The sequence below is a fragment of the Pantherophis guttatus genome, chromosome 9 (assembly GCF_059756535.1).
Source record: "Pantherophis guttatus breed Tessera chromosome 9, ASM5975653v1, whole genome shotgun sequence".
Classification (NCBI taxonomy): domain Eukaryota; kingdom Metazoa; phylum Chordata; class Lepidosauria; order Squamata; family Colubridae; genus Pantherophis; species Pantherophis guttatus.
In genome coordinates this window covers 31659049-31677362 of record NC_142071.1, presented here as the reverse complement: position 1 = coordinate 31677362, position 18314 = coordinate 31659049, and the positions used below count along the sequence as shown (strand labels likewise).

At 47.8% G+C, this 18314-nt stretch overlaps 1 protein-coding gene across 9 annotated transcripts in view; it reads left to right on the top strand.

Annotated features, from left to right (window-relative positions):
• CADM1 (cell adhesion molecule 1) overlaps positions 1-17510 on the top strand; it is a 204096-nt gene extending 186586 nt beyond the window's left edge. For 5 of the 9 annotated variants that reach the window (XM_087875991.1, XM_087875989.1, XM_087875993.1 and 2 more), the window contains 2 exons: positions 12350-12481; positions 14141-17510. In XM_087875991.1, coding sequence (XP_087732117.1) covers positions 12350-12481; positions 14141-14259 — 251 coding nt within the window. In that variant the 3' untranslated portion in view covers positions 14260-17510. Of the gene's footprint in view, positions 1-4832; positions 4887-12349; positions 12482-14140 lie in introns of all 9 variants that reach the window. The other 4 variants (XM_087875987.1, XM_087875990.1, XM_087875988.1 and 1 more) reach the window with 1 other exon arrangement.
• The last annotated feature ends 804 nt before the right edge of the window (positions 17511-18314 follow it).

Here is an 18314-nt window from a genome sequence, read left to right as displayed (position 1 = left end):
GGGGTGCTGGAGGGCCATGTGTTCCTCTCCCTCAATTATTCCCATTCATTGTGGCCTTTAGGAGAACCTGGCATCCCTCACAACTTCTTCCTCCTCTCCTAATGGTCCTAGCGTAGAAACTCCATAGCCTATAAATCCACGCCATTTACAATTTAGTGCTCCAGCATGTTCAGAACTCCAATCTCCATGAAGGGAGTGAAGAAACTCCATGTCATTCTCAAAGCTGATGAAGCCAACTCAGAGCAGAAGACAGAGAAATGAAGTTCATGCTGTGAATTATGTTTGTGTGTGTAAATCGAAAATACCACAAATTGGCTTTTTTGCAGAAAACGGTCTTGAACCCAGCCCATTAAATTTCAACAACTACAACAGGCCATAATAATGTCATAAACTGTCCTTTAAAAAAAGTCCATGCAAAAACGGGGAGGGGGAGGAAAGGTGGCGGGGAAATGCTCTATCTGTCCAATCAAATATGATTAAATAGTAACTTTGCAGCAGGATCAAGCAACTGATCACACGGGAAGATCCTTTAGAACAGGGTTTCTCAACCTTGGTGACTTTAAGTTGTGTGGCCTGCAACTCCCAGAGTTTTAGCCAGCTGTGCTAGAAGTTTATGCTCACCAAGGTTGAGAAACATTGCTCTAGACCAGTGTTTCTCAACCTTGGTAGCTTGAAGATGCATGGACTTCAACTCCCGCTGGCTGGGGGATTCTGGGAGTTGAAGTCCACCCATCTTCAAGCTTCCAAGGTCGAGAAACACTGCTCTAGACTGAAGGCTGAATCCAAACTTAGTCAAACTGAAATGAGAATAAGCTGAAACTATTCACAGGGACCTTCTGCCAGCATCATTAATTCTGGGTTGAGGTGGTTGCATGCTGCCCTTGTTTATAGGCAAGAACTTCCAGAGCAGCTTTGAAGGTGATGGCTTAGGCCTGGCTTCCTGCACTTCACTTGAGCAGCTTCACGCAGAAAGGAAGGCGACATTTTGCCTTGCTCCGTCTAGGGCCACCTGCGGGTGGAGATTAAGTGGCGCTTCAGCTCTGCGGTGGCTTAAACTATAATGCCAAGCACCCACTTTGATTGGACATAACTCAATCCAAAGAAGAGGGAGCCATTGTTGCAATGTGGAGGCTGCCTGCTTGAACCATCTCTGACTCTTGATGTGTTGGGCAGATCTGTCTTCCTCCTGATTTCATGGCTTGGTTTGAAGAGCATGTGGAAAACGTAGCATGGGAGCTTTGGTAGAGCTTTAGCTGGCTCACCAACTGTGGCCTTACTTGAAAAGGGAGATGGCCTTGTTATCTCTAGATTAGGGTGATGGAATTTACTCTAATGAGGCTGCCCTTGAAGGCCTCCCGCACTAAAAAAAAAAAAACCCTTCAGCTAGTCCAGGATGCTTCTTAATAGTCAGTCACACTATGGTCAGGTTACGCCTCCACTGTTGAAAGGTTTTGAGTGTAATTCCAGGTGCCGGTCACTATCTAGAAAGCCCTGTATGGCTTGGGGAAGGAATGTCTGCTAGGAGCCCCCACCTACCAGGTGGTAGAGCAGGAGGGAGCCCCCCAACAGGTCCTCTCCATAGCAGCTGCTCTACTTCAGACTCCCATCCTCATGGCCATCTGGAACCCGGTGGAGATTTGGGTCTTCCAGTTGGCCTTCAGGAATTAAGTAGCAACAGAGGTACATACTCAGTAAATTTAACTCACATAGATTACTCCTTTAATTGATCATTACCCTGATTTGCATTGCATTTTATACCGTTATAAGCTGCCCCAAAATCCTGGTTTTAAATCTCAGAAGTGATTTTCTATTTATGATTTTTCAGCGATCACCTGATTTCTGCCAATCAAACCCTCCAGCCCCATAAAATTTTCATTTTTCCTATCGGAGCTATTCGAAAGGGGGGTCCCCTCCGCTCATTTACATTCAAGCTAAGCAGGGGCACCTTTATGTTCAGACGGATGTTTTGTCTGCTGGTGGCATCCCATCAAAGCCACTTTCTTATTTAGATGTTAACCAGCTGTTTTATATCCTGTCTGGAAACTTGAATAAGTGTATTTGCATTATTTAATAGCTCTGCAGACTTATGCCATAAACACATTTCAGGATAATATTTTCTTAATTTTTGATTTAAATTTTTAAAGGAAGGAAAATTGATCGCTGCTCTCAGATCAATTCTGGAAGCAAGAGGAATCGTGCTGGGCAAATACATATGTGCAGAAGGAAAACTGTTTTCTCATTTCAGTCCAAAACTCCCTGTTCGGCTGATTTTCACTTCTTTAAATCCATATGGTAGAAGGACTGTAAGCAGGAGAAACGTATTTTTCATTTATCCAGAAAGATTGCAAGAATATCCAAATGCTTTCTTATAAAAATGAAGCACAAGGACTTTAAATAGCCAAGTGCATTTAAAAAGGAAGCCAAGGCATTTGTGTGACATGCTTTTAAGATCCCTCTTGACTACTTCTCCAAATATTTGTTGACATTTATGTGAAAAAAAGTTGAACTATTCCATTTCCTTTGCTTTGTAAAAGATGCAGCTTTGCTCTTTTTTTATGGCTCAGGAAAAAAAAATTCTGACAGTGAAAACAACCTGAAAATAATGTGATCTTAAGTTAGTTTGCTCCAAATCCATAGATTTAAATAGCTCATTAATCTTAAAGCTTTCTCCTCTTCAGCAGGGAATTGATCAAGTCTAGATGCTTAGCTCACCCAAACTGGGTTCCCTGCAAGAAGCTAGTTAGAAGCGAGAACCAGTAGGATGGACAGCACTGGGGTTACTGATTATAATGGACCATCTAAGATCCAAGTCTGCCCAAGTCCTACAGATGAACGGAAATGTACCCTGTGTTTAGTGCAACTCTGTTCTTGCCAATGGAGTGACCCATGTGGAGGTAGAAGCACATAAGTCTTGAGTGCTTCTGGTCTCTTTTTACTGACATCTTTATTACAAGTCTGCCTGTTTCTGAAGTTGGAACTTGGAGATGTTACCCAAGTTGCACTAACCAAGTAGCTCCTCAACCATTCCAAGAGCTTCAGCATTGTAAGGGCTAACAATAATCTTCATCAGGGAGGGAGGCCTTCTCAGCCACAGGAGTGCCAAAGGCTGAAATTACAAAGATCTTTCTCCAAACACCAGAATTGTAAGATGGCCTGATTTCACTAGTAAAAGCAATGGATGTGGAGGGCCACTTGTCGGTTGGGGCTGATGTGTCTCCTTAGAGTTTGGGGTGTATAGGAATGGGTTACCATTCTAGAGTACTTCAGAGTCACAGCTCAGACTAGAGTATCCGTCTATGAAGCTGCTCTCCAAGATGACAGCGCAATGTCAAAGTCAACAGGAGTTCCTGGATGAAAGTGTTTTCCCTGGCCACGGTGCACAAAGCCATAAGAAGTCTAAGAGCTCCTTGTTTGCCCAGAAGAAGGATCATTTGGCTGTAAACAAAAGTCTATAGAGGCAGCTAAACCGGTGGCATAATTGATAGCCAACCTCCGTTACTCTTCCCACATTCAGTGGCCAGGAGGTAGCCTCCTCCTTGAAGTTAACTCTGCAATTCAGCAACTATAACTTGAACAGCCAGCGAAGCACCAGAATAAAAAAATGAATTAACCAGCTGACAGCCCACATTGTGCAGCAGAGATGGCTCTACCTTTGTCAACGCCAGCCTCAGTTCAGAGGGGAAGTTCTCCTAGGACCAACTTGAACATTGCAGAGTTGGGAAGTGGAAGGAAACAGAAAAGAGTCACCTGTCATTTGTCAACTCAAAACATGCCCTTAAAGTGCCCTTTCTTTTTTTTTTAAATATACTTTATTGATTTTAAAATTTTAAAAAACATCAAATCTCTGTTAACCCTAACAGATGTTAACAGAGAAAGTGTTCCTCTTTCTCCGAGGCGAGAGAGGTGGAGATGACCAGCTCTACCATCCGCCTTCTCTTCTCCCAGGGGTTTTCTTCTCCCGGCCTTGTCTCTGTCTCCAAACAAAACACATTGTCTTTGTGGGAGATCGAGAGACCTTGGTGCTCTTCTCTCTTCCATAACCTTGAGCTGAAACAGCATCCCCATCAAACAGCCATTTCAAAACTAGCGAAGGGGCACCTGTCTGAGCATACACACTTCAGGTTTGGATAACAAGGTAGTTTCAGGAAAGCTGGAGGAGGTTTCTGCCCCTCTCCCCCAAAAAACCCCACATACTTACTTTATCAGCTTTGAGATGACTTTCTAAGCAACAGACCCTCCTTGATTACCCCAAAACATTTCCCATAAAAACACCCAACTTACCCCAACTATAAACCTGTTGTTTTGAAAATGCAGCCCAGCAGAGCTCTATATTGGTAAGAGAATATTCTAACTGGCCTGGCCACAAGACTGACATGTATACAGAAACCTGGAAAAAAACATGCCACAGGTTAAGCATCTAAGCGGAGCGGTTCGTTAGAAGAACCCCTTCATCCTGGGAAATTTTGCAGTAGCACAAGTTGGGAAAAAACTTTTTGCATGTACTTAATGGGTGAGTGGCTTTGAATGTTCCCCTTTGTGTTTTGTGCTTTTCAAATAGAGCAGACCAAGATTTTTTTCCCCCCCTGACACTGTATTGGTCTTCTTGTAGATTTAAAAGACACGAGAGATCTGCCTGCATGTGTGTTTATATATGTGTATGTACACACACATGCGTATCTCTGATAGAAATTGGCCAAGGAGCCTCCTTTGCAGGCCAACTCCAGTCAGATGGCAAATTACTTCATGGAGAACGTCCTCCTCTTGTTCTTAAGTGTTTTGTTTTTCTTGCCCTGTGGAACCCAGAGAAACACGAGTTTGTTTTTATTTGTAAGGCTTTACTCAGTTGCCCAATACTGCCGAAGAGCTGGACTATGGGGATCTCTCAGGTAAGGGCTGGCCTCCGTGTGCTTGTCTGCATCTGCTCCACGCCTTGTTTGCATTTGGCCGCTTCTCCCAGCACCCCCTGCAGCTGTGACCCTCCGCAGCATCCCGGCCCTTTGGACTCGGAGGAACCGTCTCCCCCACCCCGAGCCCACCCTTCCCTCTTCCCGGCTGCCAGAAGCCTCCCCAGCCTCGGTTGCCCAAGATGGGGGCATCAGCCACAGTGGCCAGAAGGTCTAAGGGGTGGGGAGAAATTACCTAACCAATTGGGATTTGCAGCTTTGTTGTTGGGGAAGGAGGAGGGATTCTGACTCCATTGGAAAGCCTTTTTTCCCTTGAAATGTGGATTATTTTGTCAAAGGCGTAAGAGGGAGGGAGGGAGGGAAGGGCGCAGCCTCCAGATTGCTGCAGCTGGGAGGGGGGGAGCTGGGCATGGACGCCTGTCCCATCAGTGGAGCAGAGGAGGTGGATTCCTCGCCTGCCCACCCAGCCCTCACATTAATTGCACCCCGACTTTATTCCTTTACAGCAAATGGCCCGCCTGCCAGGACAGGGGGTGGGCGAGAAGAGCGCCCCTCCCACCCTAATGCCTGCCCTTTGCTTTGCACAGGACGCTGCCCTGAGCCTGTAGTGCAGAGGGTGGGAGCCCTCCCAGTGCAGCCTGTTCTGCTTTGTGCTTTATCTTCTAATCAGCAGCTGCAAATCCAGGTTAAGAAGGCCTCCCTTCTCTCCTGCCTTGTAGATGGTTATCCTCCCATTCTTTTCCAGTTTCCGTAGGCTAAGCGGGCGCCTGTTTATGCAGCCCCCAGAGCTTCCTTCCCTTTCTGCAGGTTGTAGAGCATGGCACAATCAAAAGGGACCTGTGTAGTTTGATTAACTAATCAAAAACTGATTAGCACCTTTGTTCATAGGGGATGCTGATTAATCAATTACTATTGATTGCAAGCATGGCTTTGGAAAAGAGATGTCTGGAGAAGCAGCCAATAAAAATTGAGCACCTGTCATAGTGATTAAATTTATTAAAACAAAATACATTATTTTTTATGAAGCTATCTTGAAATGGGTCACTGAAGGGGAACGTATTGATTGGGGAAGGATGAACTCCTTGAATTTCACTCGCTTAAATTAGAGACCAAATTCAATTATATCACAAGACAAACCCTGGGTTTAAATAGCCCATCACTAAATTAGAGAAGGTGAGGGGATAAACTGGGCTAATGAATAATACCAGGCAGCCAGGAGGGTCCCCATCCCCCTTTCCGGATTGCTCTCATGGGAATAAACATTCCTGAGTTGTCCCCGTAAATGAGGGCCATCCGTCAAGCTTTGAGCCAATCCAGAAAGCAAGGCTTCCCTCCGCAGGCCAGAGCCCCACAGCGGCCCCGAGCTGCATACGTTTCTTCTCCAAGCCCGTCTAGTTGATCTCTGGAAGCCCATCGGTGAATTCCAGGGAGACGGAGAGATTGAATTAGGTCTCTCTCTTTGTCAGGCTGCAGAAGAAATCCAGAGAATCTTGATCAGATACCAGCTTTAATCTGCTGCAGGAAGGTGGCAGTGAGCACAGTTTTTCCCAGGGGTTCCCAAGAGCCATCAGGGCAGAATTGGGGACCTGCACCCAGTAGAGGAAGGGAAGGCTATAGATTTGGCCTTGCCTGAAGCAAGGCTGCCCCTTCCTTAGTTGGGGTGGAGTTAGTGCTGTGAAGGTGAAGCAGGTTGGGTTGGGTTTGGGTCACGCTGGGAGGAAAAGCGCCAGGGCTGCAGTTTATTTATTTATTTATTTTGTCGCATTTCTATGCCGCCCAACTCCCAAGGGACTCTGGGCGGCATAGTTGGGGTGGGCCTTGGCCCCTCCATTCTCCGGATTCTGAGGTGGCAAGAAGACCTCCCGGTCTCAACTGCAGCCTTTCCGGGAAAATTGGATTTGCCACCAGCTTCCATTGTGCGAGGCAGATTTTGCTGGGGGGCAAAAGTGAGTCAGGGAGGCCCCGTCTGCCTTTGGGCGTTTCCGGTGGTGGCGACTGCAGTATAGTTCAGAGGCGAAGGTGATGGGGAAAGGGAAGTGTTTCTGCAGGGGTGAAGGAGGCCGCTCTGCACCGAGCATCACTCCTGGCCGTGCCCTTGCTCCGATGCTGATGGATGGCCCTGCAGCCTGGAAGGAGAGGCCGGAGGGGAAGGAAGGAGGGAGGGGGCGCAGGTGCAACAGAACAGCAGTTTGGAGCATTCCTTTACAACAGGAGCTGTTAAAACTTCTGTAAGAGGGAGCCCTAAATCTAAATTTGCCACAATTAACAGCCATGCTGAGCCCGCTCGGTAACCATCCATCAGCCCTTTGCTTTTACAGCACAAATGCGGTTGGGAGGAACTTCGGGCCGGTTGGTCTGGCGCTGCCCCTCCCGTCCCCTAAAGAGAACCCTTTAATACCTGGGTCTACATAACTTAGCAGGAGAAAATGAGACCCCGCGGAGCACAAGAGGTAAATCACAGCAATAAAACATCCTGGGTTCCTTAAGTGCTCCGGCTTCTATGGTGCCCTGGGTATTCGGCATATCAACCGCCATGGCCAAGCTGTTTGCAGCCGGCGCTTATTTGGGAGCAAGAGGAAGCCCTCCGTGCAAGTTGCACCCAGTTTGTGGGCAGCCGTGTTCTTCCTCTCCCAGCACTCCCAGTACGTGACACGGCCGGTGCTAGAGATGCCGGTGTGGTTCAGGGGAAGCCTGGATTTCCAGGGTCCCAGCCTGCTCTGCATATTCTCTGTTAGGAGAACCTACTCCGACTCCTGAGATCCTAAAGCCAGGCGGTCCTGCCCTCCTCCATTTCCTTCGGGCTGAGAACGTGCCTAGTTCCAGCTTCATTCCAAGGAGGACGAGAGTCTCAAGCTTTGGGGAATGTCAAGGGAGATGTAGGCAGTTGGGCAGGCAGGAGGAATCGGTCACAATGGAGGGAAACAGCATTGATTCCACTGAAGTTGCTTTTTTCCTCAAGCGGTCTGCCTGATAGTTCCTCCGTCCCATTCCCACTTTTTGCAACCCGTCGTTCAGCTGTGCAAACAACGTTGATTTCTTAAGAGCTGACATCTTTTGAGGTGATTTCACCGCTGGGAATGGGCCTCCTTGAAAGCTGTTCTAAGCGCTGCCTCTCGCCCATCCTTACTTGCAGAATTTTGTGGGCTAAATTTTGGGAGTAGGATGTGAGGAAAATGCTCACTGGCTGCTGAAATCTTAGAAGAGCTAACATGTTTCTGAGATCTCGTCTTAAATTCTGGGTGTGAGTGAGATAACTCATGGTTCCTCGGATTGATAAATGTCTGAAGTTTGGCAGTGTGTAGTTAAGATCGTACAAATTTGTGGCTGGGTCATTACAATTAAGTCAGTTTTTGAAATGCGGGTGGGGGGTTGTGAGTGTCCGTGTAAAAACAACAAATATTCTCTTTTAAAAAACTATTTCATTTCTAATGGAAAGCCTGCCCCTAAAATGTTGTCCAATTAACTTTTTAACTAGGCCAGATCACAGTTGTGGAATCCTTGGTGCGTGCCCTCTGAGCTTACTTATTTCCTTGCAGACATTTCATTACCCAACTAGGGTATCTCTTCCATGCCAGTGAGTGTGGGGTTTTTCACTTCACGTCCCTCACACCCACCGCCCTCCTTTGCACTGATGGTGTTCCCTAGTTAGGTAAAGAAACGCCAGCAAGCGAACGACCGAGCTCAGAGAGCACCCAAGACCCCACAGTTCACTCTTGAGTGACAGAGATTGTCTTCTATTAAAATCACAATTGTATTGGCAGAAGACAGTTCCCTGTATGTGCTTTTTCTCTACACTAGACATGCCAATAATACAGAAAATAAAATCCGTGTACTAAGCAAAGCCAAGATTTTAAATGATCCTTGGTTAAATATGGCAACAATTTTCACTGTTCTCATAGTCCCAAAGCAGTGGTTGTGTTGATGCTGTCCAGTTTTGTGAAGCATCTCCTAGCTTTGCAGAGGCGCTTCTGAGCTGCAGCTCAGGGCCAGGCAGCAGGACCATCAGTGGGGATGGTCCTGCTGCCGAGCCATCGCTTGGCATCCCTACCGATGGTCCTGCCCCCAAGTCAGAGGTCATGGAGTAAGCTTGCAGTGGGATTCTCTGGGGCCCTCCAAAGTAAAGGCTCTGATGCCAAGGTTAGATTTGTTTCCTGCCCATTGCACGGCAGGTGCTTAAGTAGCATGATTTGGGGGTTTGGTGAGTGGCATAGACAGCTGCCCCACAGAGTAGGCACCCCCTTCCCCAGAGTGTGGGGCTCCCTTCCCTCTGCTGGTTGCCCTTTTGCCCCTGGGCACAGAGCGTTGGGCAAAGGCCTGCCCCCCGTTCCCCGTCCCTCTTTCTGGGAGGCACCTGGATAGAAATGCTAGGAGGCTAAGATGTATATTAACATCTTAATGAAAACGCCGTGCATGGATCTACGTTTACTGCTCGGTCTGACAAGAAGGAATTAAATGTCAGAAGGATTTGTAGCATCTGTAATTGAATTGGTGCTGAGAAAAGCAAACCTTAAGGAAGAAAGAATAACACATTAGGATTAGCAAAAAATGTGGCATTTTCTCAGAATTTGCCAGTGAAAGTCTGCCTGCTCAGCTCTGAATTGGCGTCTTTGAGCTTCCGTCTCCCTCTTAAGAGAGCAGGGGAACTGGGACGGCGTTTTTCAGCTACCCCTTATTTTTAAGGTCAAACAATAGTTTTCCACACAGGTACAGTAACTCTGGGATTTCCCCCAGTTGTTCAGTGGAGGCCCTTTGATTTCATCAGTCGGCGAGGGTCCCTTCTAAGATGGAATGACTTCCATTCTGTGCTTTGTTAAGACATGTCAACAGGCAGCTGGACAGCCTAGGGTAGACCCCCAACTGCTAAATTGCCAGGTTGATCAGCAGATAAATCTTCTTTGACACTCAGAATACCCCCCAACAGAAAGTGATATATAAAATGAAATAGCCTAAACTGTCCATAAATCATCTGAGTCTCCCCTTGGCCTTTTTCCATTTAAAAGCTGGACTTCAGCTCCCAGAATTCCCCGCCCACCTGGCTGTGCCTGCCTGTGAATTCTGGAGGTGATGTCCACCTAGATAAACGTTGCCCAGCCTCGGATGTGCCCCGGGGGCCTTAAACTGCCCAGGGTCTCAATGAGGAACAGTTCCTTGAAGCCTGTCCTCAACCATAGACCCTCAGTCACAAATGAGGGTTAAGACATTGAATTGGGAGAAGCTGCTGGGAGCCTTTAAGATCCCCATTAACATCAACTGAAATGTTCTGAAAGAGAAAAAAAAAACAAGAAAGCTGCTGGCTGGGGGATTCTGGGAGTTGAAGTCCACCCATCTTCAAGCTACCAAGGTTGAGAAACACTGCTCTAGGCACTTGGCAAAGGCAGCAACCCCCAGCAAAGCACAGAGCCCCCCCCCAAAAGCAGCCAAGAGGGACCCAATTGGTCTGTCCCAGTAGGCTCTCCCATCTCCCACCTGAGCCAAAGCTAACAGGTAGAATTGGGGGTGCTTTTGGCTGGGGAATTCTGAGAGTTGAAGTCCCCCCAATTTAAGAGTTGTGAAGGTTGAGAATCGCTGGTCTAGACACACCCCTACTCACCCTGGAGGAAGAAGGACCATTGTAAATTGTGTCAAAGTACCTAGATTTGACTCAAGTCATGCCAAGGGCTCATTGAGGCACGTGAAAAGGAGATTTACCGGCCCTCTTAGGTGCCCTCCTCAAGACCACGCTCCTCACCCTGCCTGATCCTCTTCCCTTACCACGGGTGGAAGGTTGGTGGTTGACCCACGGCAGTGGCAGCCTTGTTCCCTCTAGCACCCTCCAGGTGAGGGTGGCCGTTGCCCGTACCTGTCTCCTCCTCTTCCCTGGTGGGAACCAGGATTTTGCTCTTCATATGCCAGGGAGACCGTTCGCCTGGACAGCATCTAACGGGGCCTCTGGAAGACACTTAATTGGAACTATATATTTTTTTAATTAAACTTCATTTTGCAGCAATTTTCGGCCAGGAGTTATTTACTTAACTCTGAGCGTTTAATGATGGCGCAGATTTGATGCTATTCATGGGGATCGTAAATCCTTTTCCCCGACTGAAAGCCTCCTACCTGGCCTCTCCTCCTCCTCCAAGAAGCCCCGTTACCTGCAGCTGTCATGGAGCTGCACACTTGATCGATAAACTTCAAATATTATTAGAGGCGGGCAGGGGCCTCCGAGAGAGGACCCACTCGGGGGAGAGATCAATCTTTCTTAAAAATGGGCTGAAATTTGCACAACCGGCTCTTCCTGGCGAAACGCATTTCTCTCTGGCACCCGGGCAGGCAGGGGGGAGTGGGGGGCTTTATTGGCCAGGCGCTTCTTGTAGTGGAAGATTTAAATGGCAAATCCTTCACATCGGACTTCACAAATCATGTAAAGTTAAAAGAATTTTACCATTTCAGTTGCTGCTGTGCTTAAATTGTAAGGGACGGCCAGTAAATCATTTTAATGGAGGTGTCACGGTTAAACTCGATCAAAAAAATAAAAAAAGAGAGAGGTGGGGAAAGGCGACCATGGCTGAGCTTCCATTCCAAAATGTTAATGTATTAATCAACAGGAGAATAATTGTCTTTTGCTCCCTTATAAATCTCGGTTGCCATTAGAGTTGCAGGGAGGGCTGCTGGAGCCGCGTCCCTAAATTAAAATTGTTTACATTGCTATACATTAATTTTACGTGGCCATCCCTCACTCGGGGTTCACTGCGGCTTCTCCCCAGCTGAGCGAGTCATTCCTCTTCTGACAGAAAGCATTGGGGGGGGGAGTAGAAGAGGGCGAGCAGCTCGTAAAAGCAAATTAATTGCAAGGCAAGATGTTAAATAAATAAAATAAAAGCAATAGGCAATGATTGCTTTTTGTCTTCAGTTCAGAAGAGGTTGATGGCCCGTTTTTAAATCTCCCAGAATGGGGACGGGCGCAGAGAGAGGTTCAGGGTTGACCCACCACAATCCGCCCCCCTCCTTTGACAGGGGAGAAGGTAGCAGCTCCTGCCTCCCTGTTGCTCCTTCAGAGAAATTTGATCTTTGTTTGAAGGTGGGGGGACATTTGTTCATGGGGTTGCGGCTACAAGGTATGGATTCCCTATATTGGAAGGGTCCCCCAAACAACGTCTCCGTGCTTCCAGTTGCTTCCCCTTCTGATAGCATCTAGTAATTCTCACCACCCAGATGCATTCCAGAAGTGCCCAGCAGCCTGAACCACTTCCCGGGGTCCCATTTGGGACCCTCTTGGTCTAAAACGGAGGCGTCCAACCTTGGCAACTTTTAAGTCTTGTGGACTTTGATTCCCAACTCTGGGAGTTGAAGTCCACAAGTCCTGGGGTTGCCAGGGTTGGACACCCCTGGCCCAAAATAAGTCACACCCCTGCGAGGAAGGGTGATTGAGGTTGCCAGGGACCATCCTGACCATCTCCTAATTGTGGCAGATTCTCGAGCAGGAGAAGAGAGCGCCATCACGGCGGTGGACCATGCGGTGATCGGAGGAGTGGTGGCCGTGGTGGTCTTCGCGATGCTCTGTCTCCTGATCATCTTGGGGCGGTACTTCGCAAGACACAAAGGTCAGTGCAAGTGGAACGCTTGTCGACAAAGGTGGGATTGGGGCAGAAGGGATCTTGGACATCCCCTGTCCTCTCCCTGCCTGCTCTATGGGCTTGGGGGGAGGGGTGTCTCATATGTTCAGCTTCTTCCCTGCCTTCTGCCCAATCAAACAGAGCCCTTCTCTGGCAGTCCATGCAGCCAGAAGCAAAATGTGGTAAGAGGTCCTCCCTCACAGGACTTGTAGAAAGTTAAAGATGGCTGAAGCAGCTGTGCCATTGGTCCCATGGTAGGGCCAGTCCAGGGGAGGGATTCAGCCGGTTCTGACCAGTTCAGGCATACCAGTAGCTCCGATGATCAGCTGAGAGCGAACCGGTTTGCTCTGACGATCAGATGGGCCCACCCGCCTTCCCCTGCGCTATAACCTACCTAAATTTCTTTTGTTTTAAGCCCAGCTGATAGGCGCGGCAGAGCGGATTGCCGCCCCTCAGCTGTTTTACTCTCTCTGGATTCAGTAGAAGGTAACTTCCGATTGTAATGTGCATGCACGGAAGCGCGAGTTAGATGCACAACAAACTGGTTGTAACAACCGGTGAATCCCACCACTGGGCCAGTCCCAATTTTTCTGGGGATCTTTTAACAAATCAAGAATCGCGGAGGCTACAAAACCAGTTGGTGTGAAGGTCTCACTCTGATGGACATATGTCCATCATATGTCACCCTGCATATTAGATATTGGACATTGGACATATGTCACCCTGCATATTAGATATTCCTTAAAGTGTGTGCGAAAGCTTCATAGGGCTAAGAGCTTTTCAAAATGCTTTCCCTCCCCCCACCCCACAAAGAAACGGAGGGACTTCCACATAGTTCATACATCAGGCAGGCCCTACACAGTCCCATCCTGGAGCCACGTCTGTAGAGGAAGAGGACATTTTTCAAGACCGTCAGAAGGCCAGCTCTCTTGCATCATAAATTGGGCAGACCCCTTCGAAAGATGCAGGGTGGCATTGCAGGTGGGCTGCATTCATCCGTGTTGCTTGGATTCTTGCTATGGATGCCCCCTTTTGACCCGTGCAGAAGGTTGCCAACATCTCTCATCGATAGACTGGGATTGGGGAGCTGTTGTTGGCTGTGGGGGGCAACTGCCAGGTACACATGGACCTCTGGGAGGGCAGCCTACCAGAAAGGATGCATAAAGACCTCCAAGGCCAACTTTTCCTTAGAATACTCCTCAAAGTAGGGTGAGGAGAGGCCGCTTGGTTGCCATGGATCAAAGGCCGGCGCCTAATGGCCCCTAATGGACGCCAGCTGCCGATGCGTCTCTTGGTGCAATTCTGTCCAAATTTGTCTAAATCCAGATGAATCCTCACATGACTCTTGAGAACCTCATGGAGGACTGATTTGACTTTGAGCTGATTTTGATCAGCTTCCTGGCTGGGGATTTTGGGAGCTTTTCTCCATCACATCAGGAAGACCCAGAATTAGGGAAGGCCGTTCTCCATTCGTCCCTCCCCAAGGGCAGTGGGGGAGGGTGAAGAAGGGCCTGGCAGGGCGGAGCAGAAGAGGTCCTAGCCAAAAGCTTGCATCATGAGACGGGAAACAGGGAGGGGGAGGCCTGGTGGGAAGAGGCCTGGGGGCTGAGCTGGAGTCTGTCCCTGAGGCCTCTCTCCTTGGTGCAGGTACATATTTCACTCACGAAGCCAAAGGAGCTGACGATGCAGCGGATGCCGACACTGCCATCATCAACGCCGAGGGGGGACAGAACAATTCTGAAGAGAAGAAGGAGTACTTCATTTAGAGCCCCCTTGTTCCAGGAGGCGTCCAACGGGCCGGGCTGAGGGAGGCCCCGGCCCTTCCAAGAAGATAAAGACAATGATGTTGGAAGTTGCTACCAGCTTACAGCTTTTTTAATTTGTCTCTTTGTATGTCTTTCTTTCTTTCTTTCTTTCTTTCTTTCTTTCTTTCTTTCTTTCTTTTCTTTCCTTTTCTTTCGTTTTCTTTCTTTTTATTTTCTAAAATTATCGGCTGGCAAGTGTATGGGAGTTGAGGAGTCCCAACGTAAAAAAAAGTGTTCTTTGTAAAGTACACTCTGCTGTGTGACACTTCTGTATCATTGGGTTGTTAATTCTCTGGCCAAGTTCAGCTTGGATTTAGTTTAGTTCCATCATTTACAGAAAATTCTGTGCCTTGTTTTATTTTTTATTTCATTGGAGGGAGGGGAGGAGGGAGGGGGAGAGAACTTACAGTTTCATACAGTTCTTACTTTTTGGTTTTTCTTCCTAGCCTTTCTTGGAATTGTCTGCTGGAATCCCTTGAGAAGAGATTTGGGCTGGTTGGTTATTGTTGTTTTTTTTTTTAAAAAAAAAATCTCTCGTTTGGTTTTGTTAGTTTTTCTCTTCTTCTACTATTTCTTCTTCTTCTTCTCCCTTTTCTTTCTTTTTCTTTCTTTTTTGTTTTGTTTGAGATTCTGGGTTCTATTTTGTTGTTGTTGTTTGAAACCGTGTCATCAAAGGAGAACCAGCACACCTTAGATTTCATTGTTTGAAACTGAGTGTATCCATCATCCATCATAATCCCTTGTTGTGAGAGCTTGGACCAATAGGCTTTGTAGGAGAAGGGGCAGCCGCTGCCTCAGTTTCCAGTGCAGCAAAGACGAGCACCTGGGCTGGTTCTGCTTCTCACCGAGAGCCCAAAGTGTGCTGACTTGAGCACCTGCAAGCAAAGTGTGTGCCTAGGGAGCCAAACCGCCTTTCCTTCCGTGCTTTTCCATGCTCCCGAGTGTCTGGACAGGCACAATCAGCCTGCAGATATCTTGTCCAAGATCTTCCCCGAAACGATTGCCATGAACCGGGGGGGCAGATCCTTTGGGGACAACAGACAAAGCCGAGTCGAAGGAGGGGGAGGAAAGGTTGAGTTTGGCTCTGATTATTTTGGTTCCAAAGGTCCCGTCGGTGGCTCCCAATTTGGCCCAGCATCGCTGTAATTTGCTGGAGACAGAAAACTCTGTGAATCGGCCAACTTGTCCCCTTTTGCTTTTTAAAAAATTTTTCCTCCCTGTTTTCATTCTGCGTATTCTTTCGGCCTCGTTTTATCCCTTCTTCCCTTTTGTGCTTGGCGACAGAGGTCACAGTGTGATCTCAGCCTGCAAACCCTGTGCGTGACCCATATTGGGCACCCCGAAGTCACCAAGGCAGAGGCTGGGTGAAGCCTGCCACGCCTTCGGATGTGATTGTCGGACAAAAGGCAGGGGGGGATGGAAGAGAAGCGAGCCTTGCTCTCCGGCTGGACAGCCCCTGCGCCTCTGTCCCCAGGAAATCAGCGCAGTGGCTGGTGCAGAAGCTTTTTGTTTACTTGATCCAAATTTTTTCAGGCTGAGTGGGTGTGCACGACAGAGAGAGAGAGAGAGAGAGAGAAATATTATTTTCTTTTTCCTTTTCCCTGACTACAGCTTCCAAATGGACTCCCTTCCCCAGGCTTAATTGCCACCTACCAATAATTGTTCAACCTTTCCATGGTGGCAGTAGTAGTGAAGAGGTAACCACCGCTACATTTTTTTCTGGTGGGTGTTGGAAGCCTGAAGCTCTGAGAGAAGCTTTCTTCTCTTCCCCAAGGCTGGAAATGGGGGCACCTCCCTCTTGGAAAGCCTGGGGGAAGGAAGGAGGAAGGCAGGGTTTCTCAACCTTAGCACAAGTGGACTTCAATTCCCAGAATCCCCCAGCAGCAACACAACGCTGGAATTCTGGGAGTTGAAGTCCACTTGTCTTAAAGTTGCTAAGGTTGGGAAACTCTGCCCTTGGAAAACGGGGTCTCTCCGGGAGGAATCCACTTTGGAAGCAGGGCTCGCTGACAGGGAAGCACTTAAAGGATACTGACTGACAGATTTGTATGGCTGTCCTGTTATATACTTGCAAAGATTTATCGTGGGGAGGGTGGGAGGGAGAGAGAGACTATCATCTCTTTACGTCAACATCTTTTTTTTAAGAAAAGAAAGGCTTTTGAAAATATTTATTTTTAAATTATTGGCAGAAACATTTAGAGACAACCTTTCGCTGAAGAATTTGGCACGCGAATCCCGTCCTTTTTAAAAGAACCTTCCCGTCTTCCCTCCCCTGACAAACTCCCCACCCCCACCTTGCCATCCTTAAGCCATGAACCCAAACCCGGCCTTTGGCTGCCCCCCCCAACCCGTTTTGTACCACGCCATCTTGTTTCTCAGCCTTCGGAACCACCGGAGACCCCAGTCGGGGGGCACACTGGCAGGCAGGCCATGGACAGCTTCTGAACGATTTTCAAGAGGGAGGGGGGCTTTTTTTAACCACCACCGATCCCAGAACTGGCACATCCTCTGCGCTGAGCGGCTCATCTTTGTTTTCGAAAGTGTACAGTAGTGCCGTGTTCCCGATGTAACTTTGACTTAATACTGTTGAGATGTCTCAGGTTCACGTGTTTTGATTGGTGTTTCCGTCTCAGGTAGATTGCAAACTTTTTGGATCCCACACCTTGGAAGAGACTGCAAGGAGCAACCCCTCCCCCCCAGGAAAGGACGGGCGGTGGTCTTCCGCCATCGCCCGGGAAGGAGGCTCTTTTGAGGAGGGGGCGGCGGTGGGTGTTCCTGCAAGTGTTCCGTGCACTGTTTGAAATGTATTGTTAGCTATTGATTTGTGCAGGCTTAGATTCCAAGAGTTAGGAGTTGAGAAAGAACAAACTTGTTTTTTGGGCTTTGGTCATTCGGATGTGGTTTTATTTTTTCCCCCTTTTCCTTTTCCTTAAGACAGAACAAAAAGGAAAGTTGAGGAGGAAAATGAAGGGTGCGTAGCTAATGCCAAATAAGCTTGTTCTTGACTCGCCCTTTGACCTGTTTTAATTTTGCCCCCTTAGGCCGATTCTGTTTAAGGTGTCCATGGATGATGTTACAGTGTAAGAAAACGCATAACCATCTCTTCCCATTCACATTTTGTATTGGTTCATGTATACCATTTTTACAAAAGAGAAAGAAGTACTATAAAGTATCTGTCTTCTTAATAAAAACAAATTAATGTTACAAAACTAGTGACGGCCCCGGTTGGTGCTTATTTCTCACTTCTGTCTCCTTGAGCCTCCTGGCTCTCCTCCATGGCTCACTTTCTGAAGCTGAGAGGGTGTTACCCATGGAGCCCCTTCCAAAGGCAACTTTAAGACAAGCGGGCCTCAACTCGCACAATTCAGAACTGCTTCTGAATGGTCGTTGGTGGCCCTGCTGACACCAGGACCTTGTTTGAGGCCTTCTGTTAGCCAGAAGGTCAGGCTGAGGGCCTCCCCTGATCCAGCAGCACTGAAAAACCTCATGAATACCCAACGTTTGGATTCTGCTTCCTTGATCTCTCTAGGAACTTGACCAGCAATGATCCAAAAGACCTTTTCTCCAATGGGCCTGCCTGTTGAGGGCTCCCACAGTGGCATTCACGAAAGCCCAGTGATGCCAATAGGTAATGAAATGCCTCTGAATTCTGGGCTTTTTTGTTCCTCCCTCAAGGGTGTGCTGTAGTATTTTCAAGCTTTGCCATTAAATTATTTGTGAAGAAATGCTCTCCAATGGAGCTGTAGGGGAGATTTTTTCACTGACAAGTCTCAGTAGTTTCTTGTCTAATTTCAAAAGAAGATCAAGGGAAACCTGATTCCTTCAGGGCAGGCATTGGAGTTGGCAGATGACGTTTCCCTGGACATTGGTGTTGGCAGGAAGGCGAAATGGGTTCTCTAATGGCCCCATCATTCATTGTCCTATGAAAACCATAAAAGGAAAACTCTACTCAATAGAAGAGAGTTCTTCCTCTGGAGAAATCTTGCTCTTTTCTGCTGGAAAAACAGCCTGCCTTT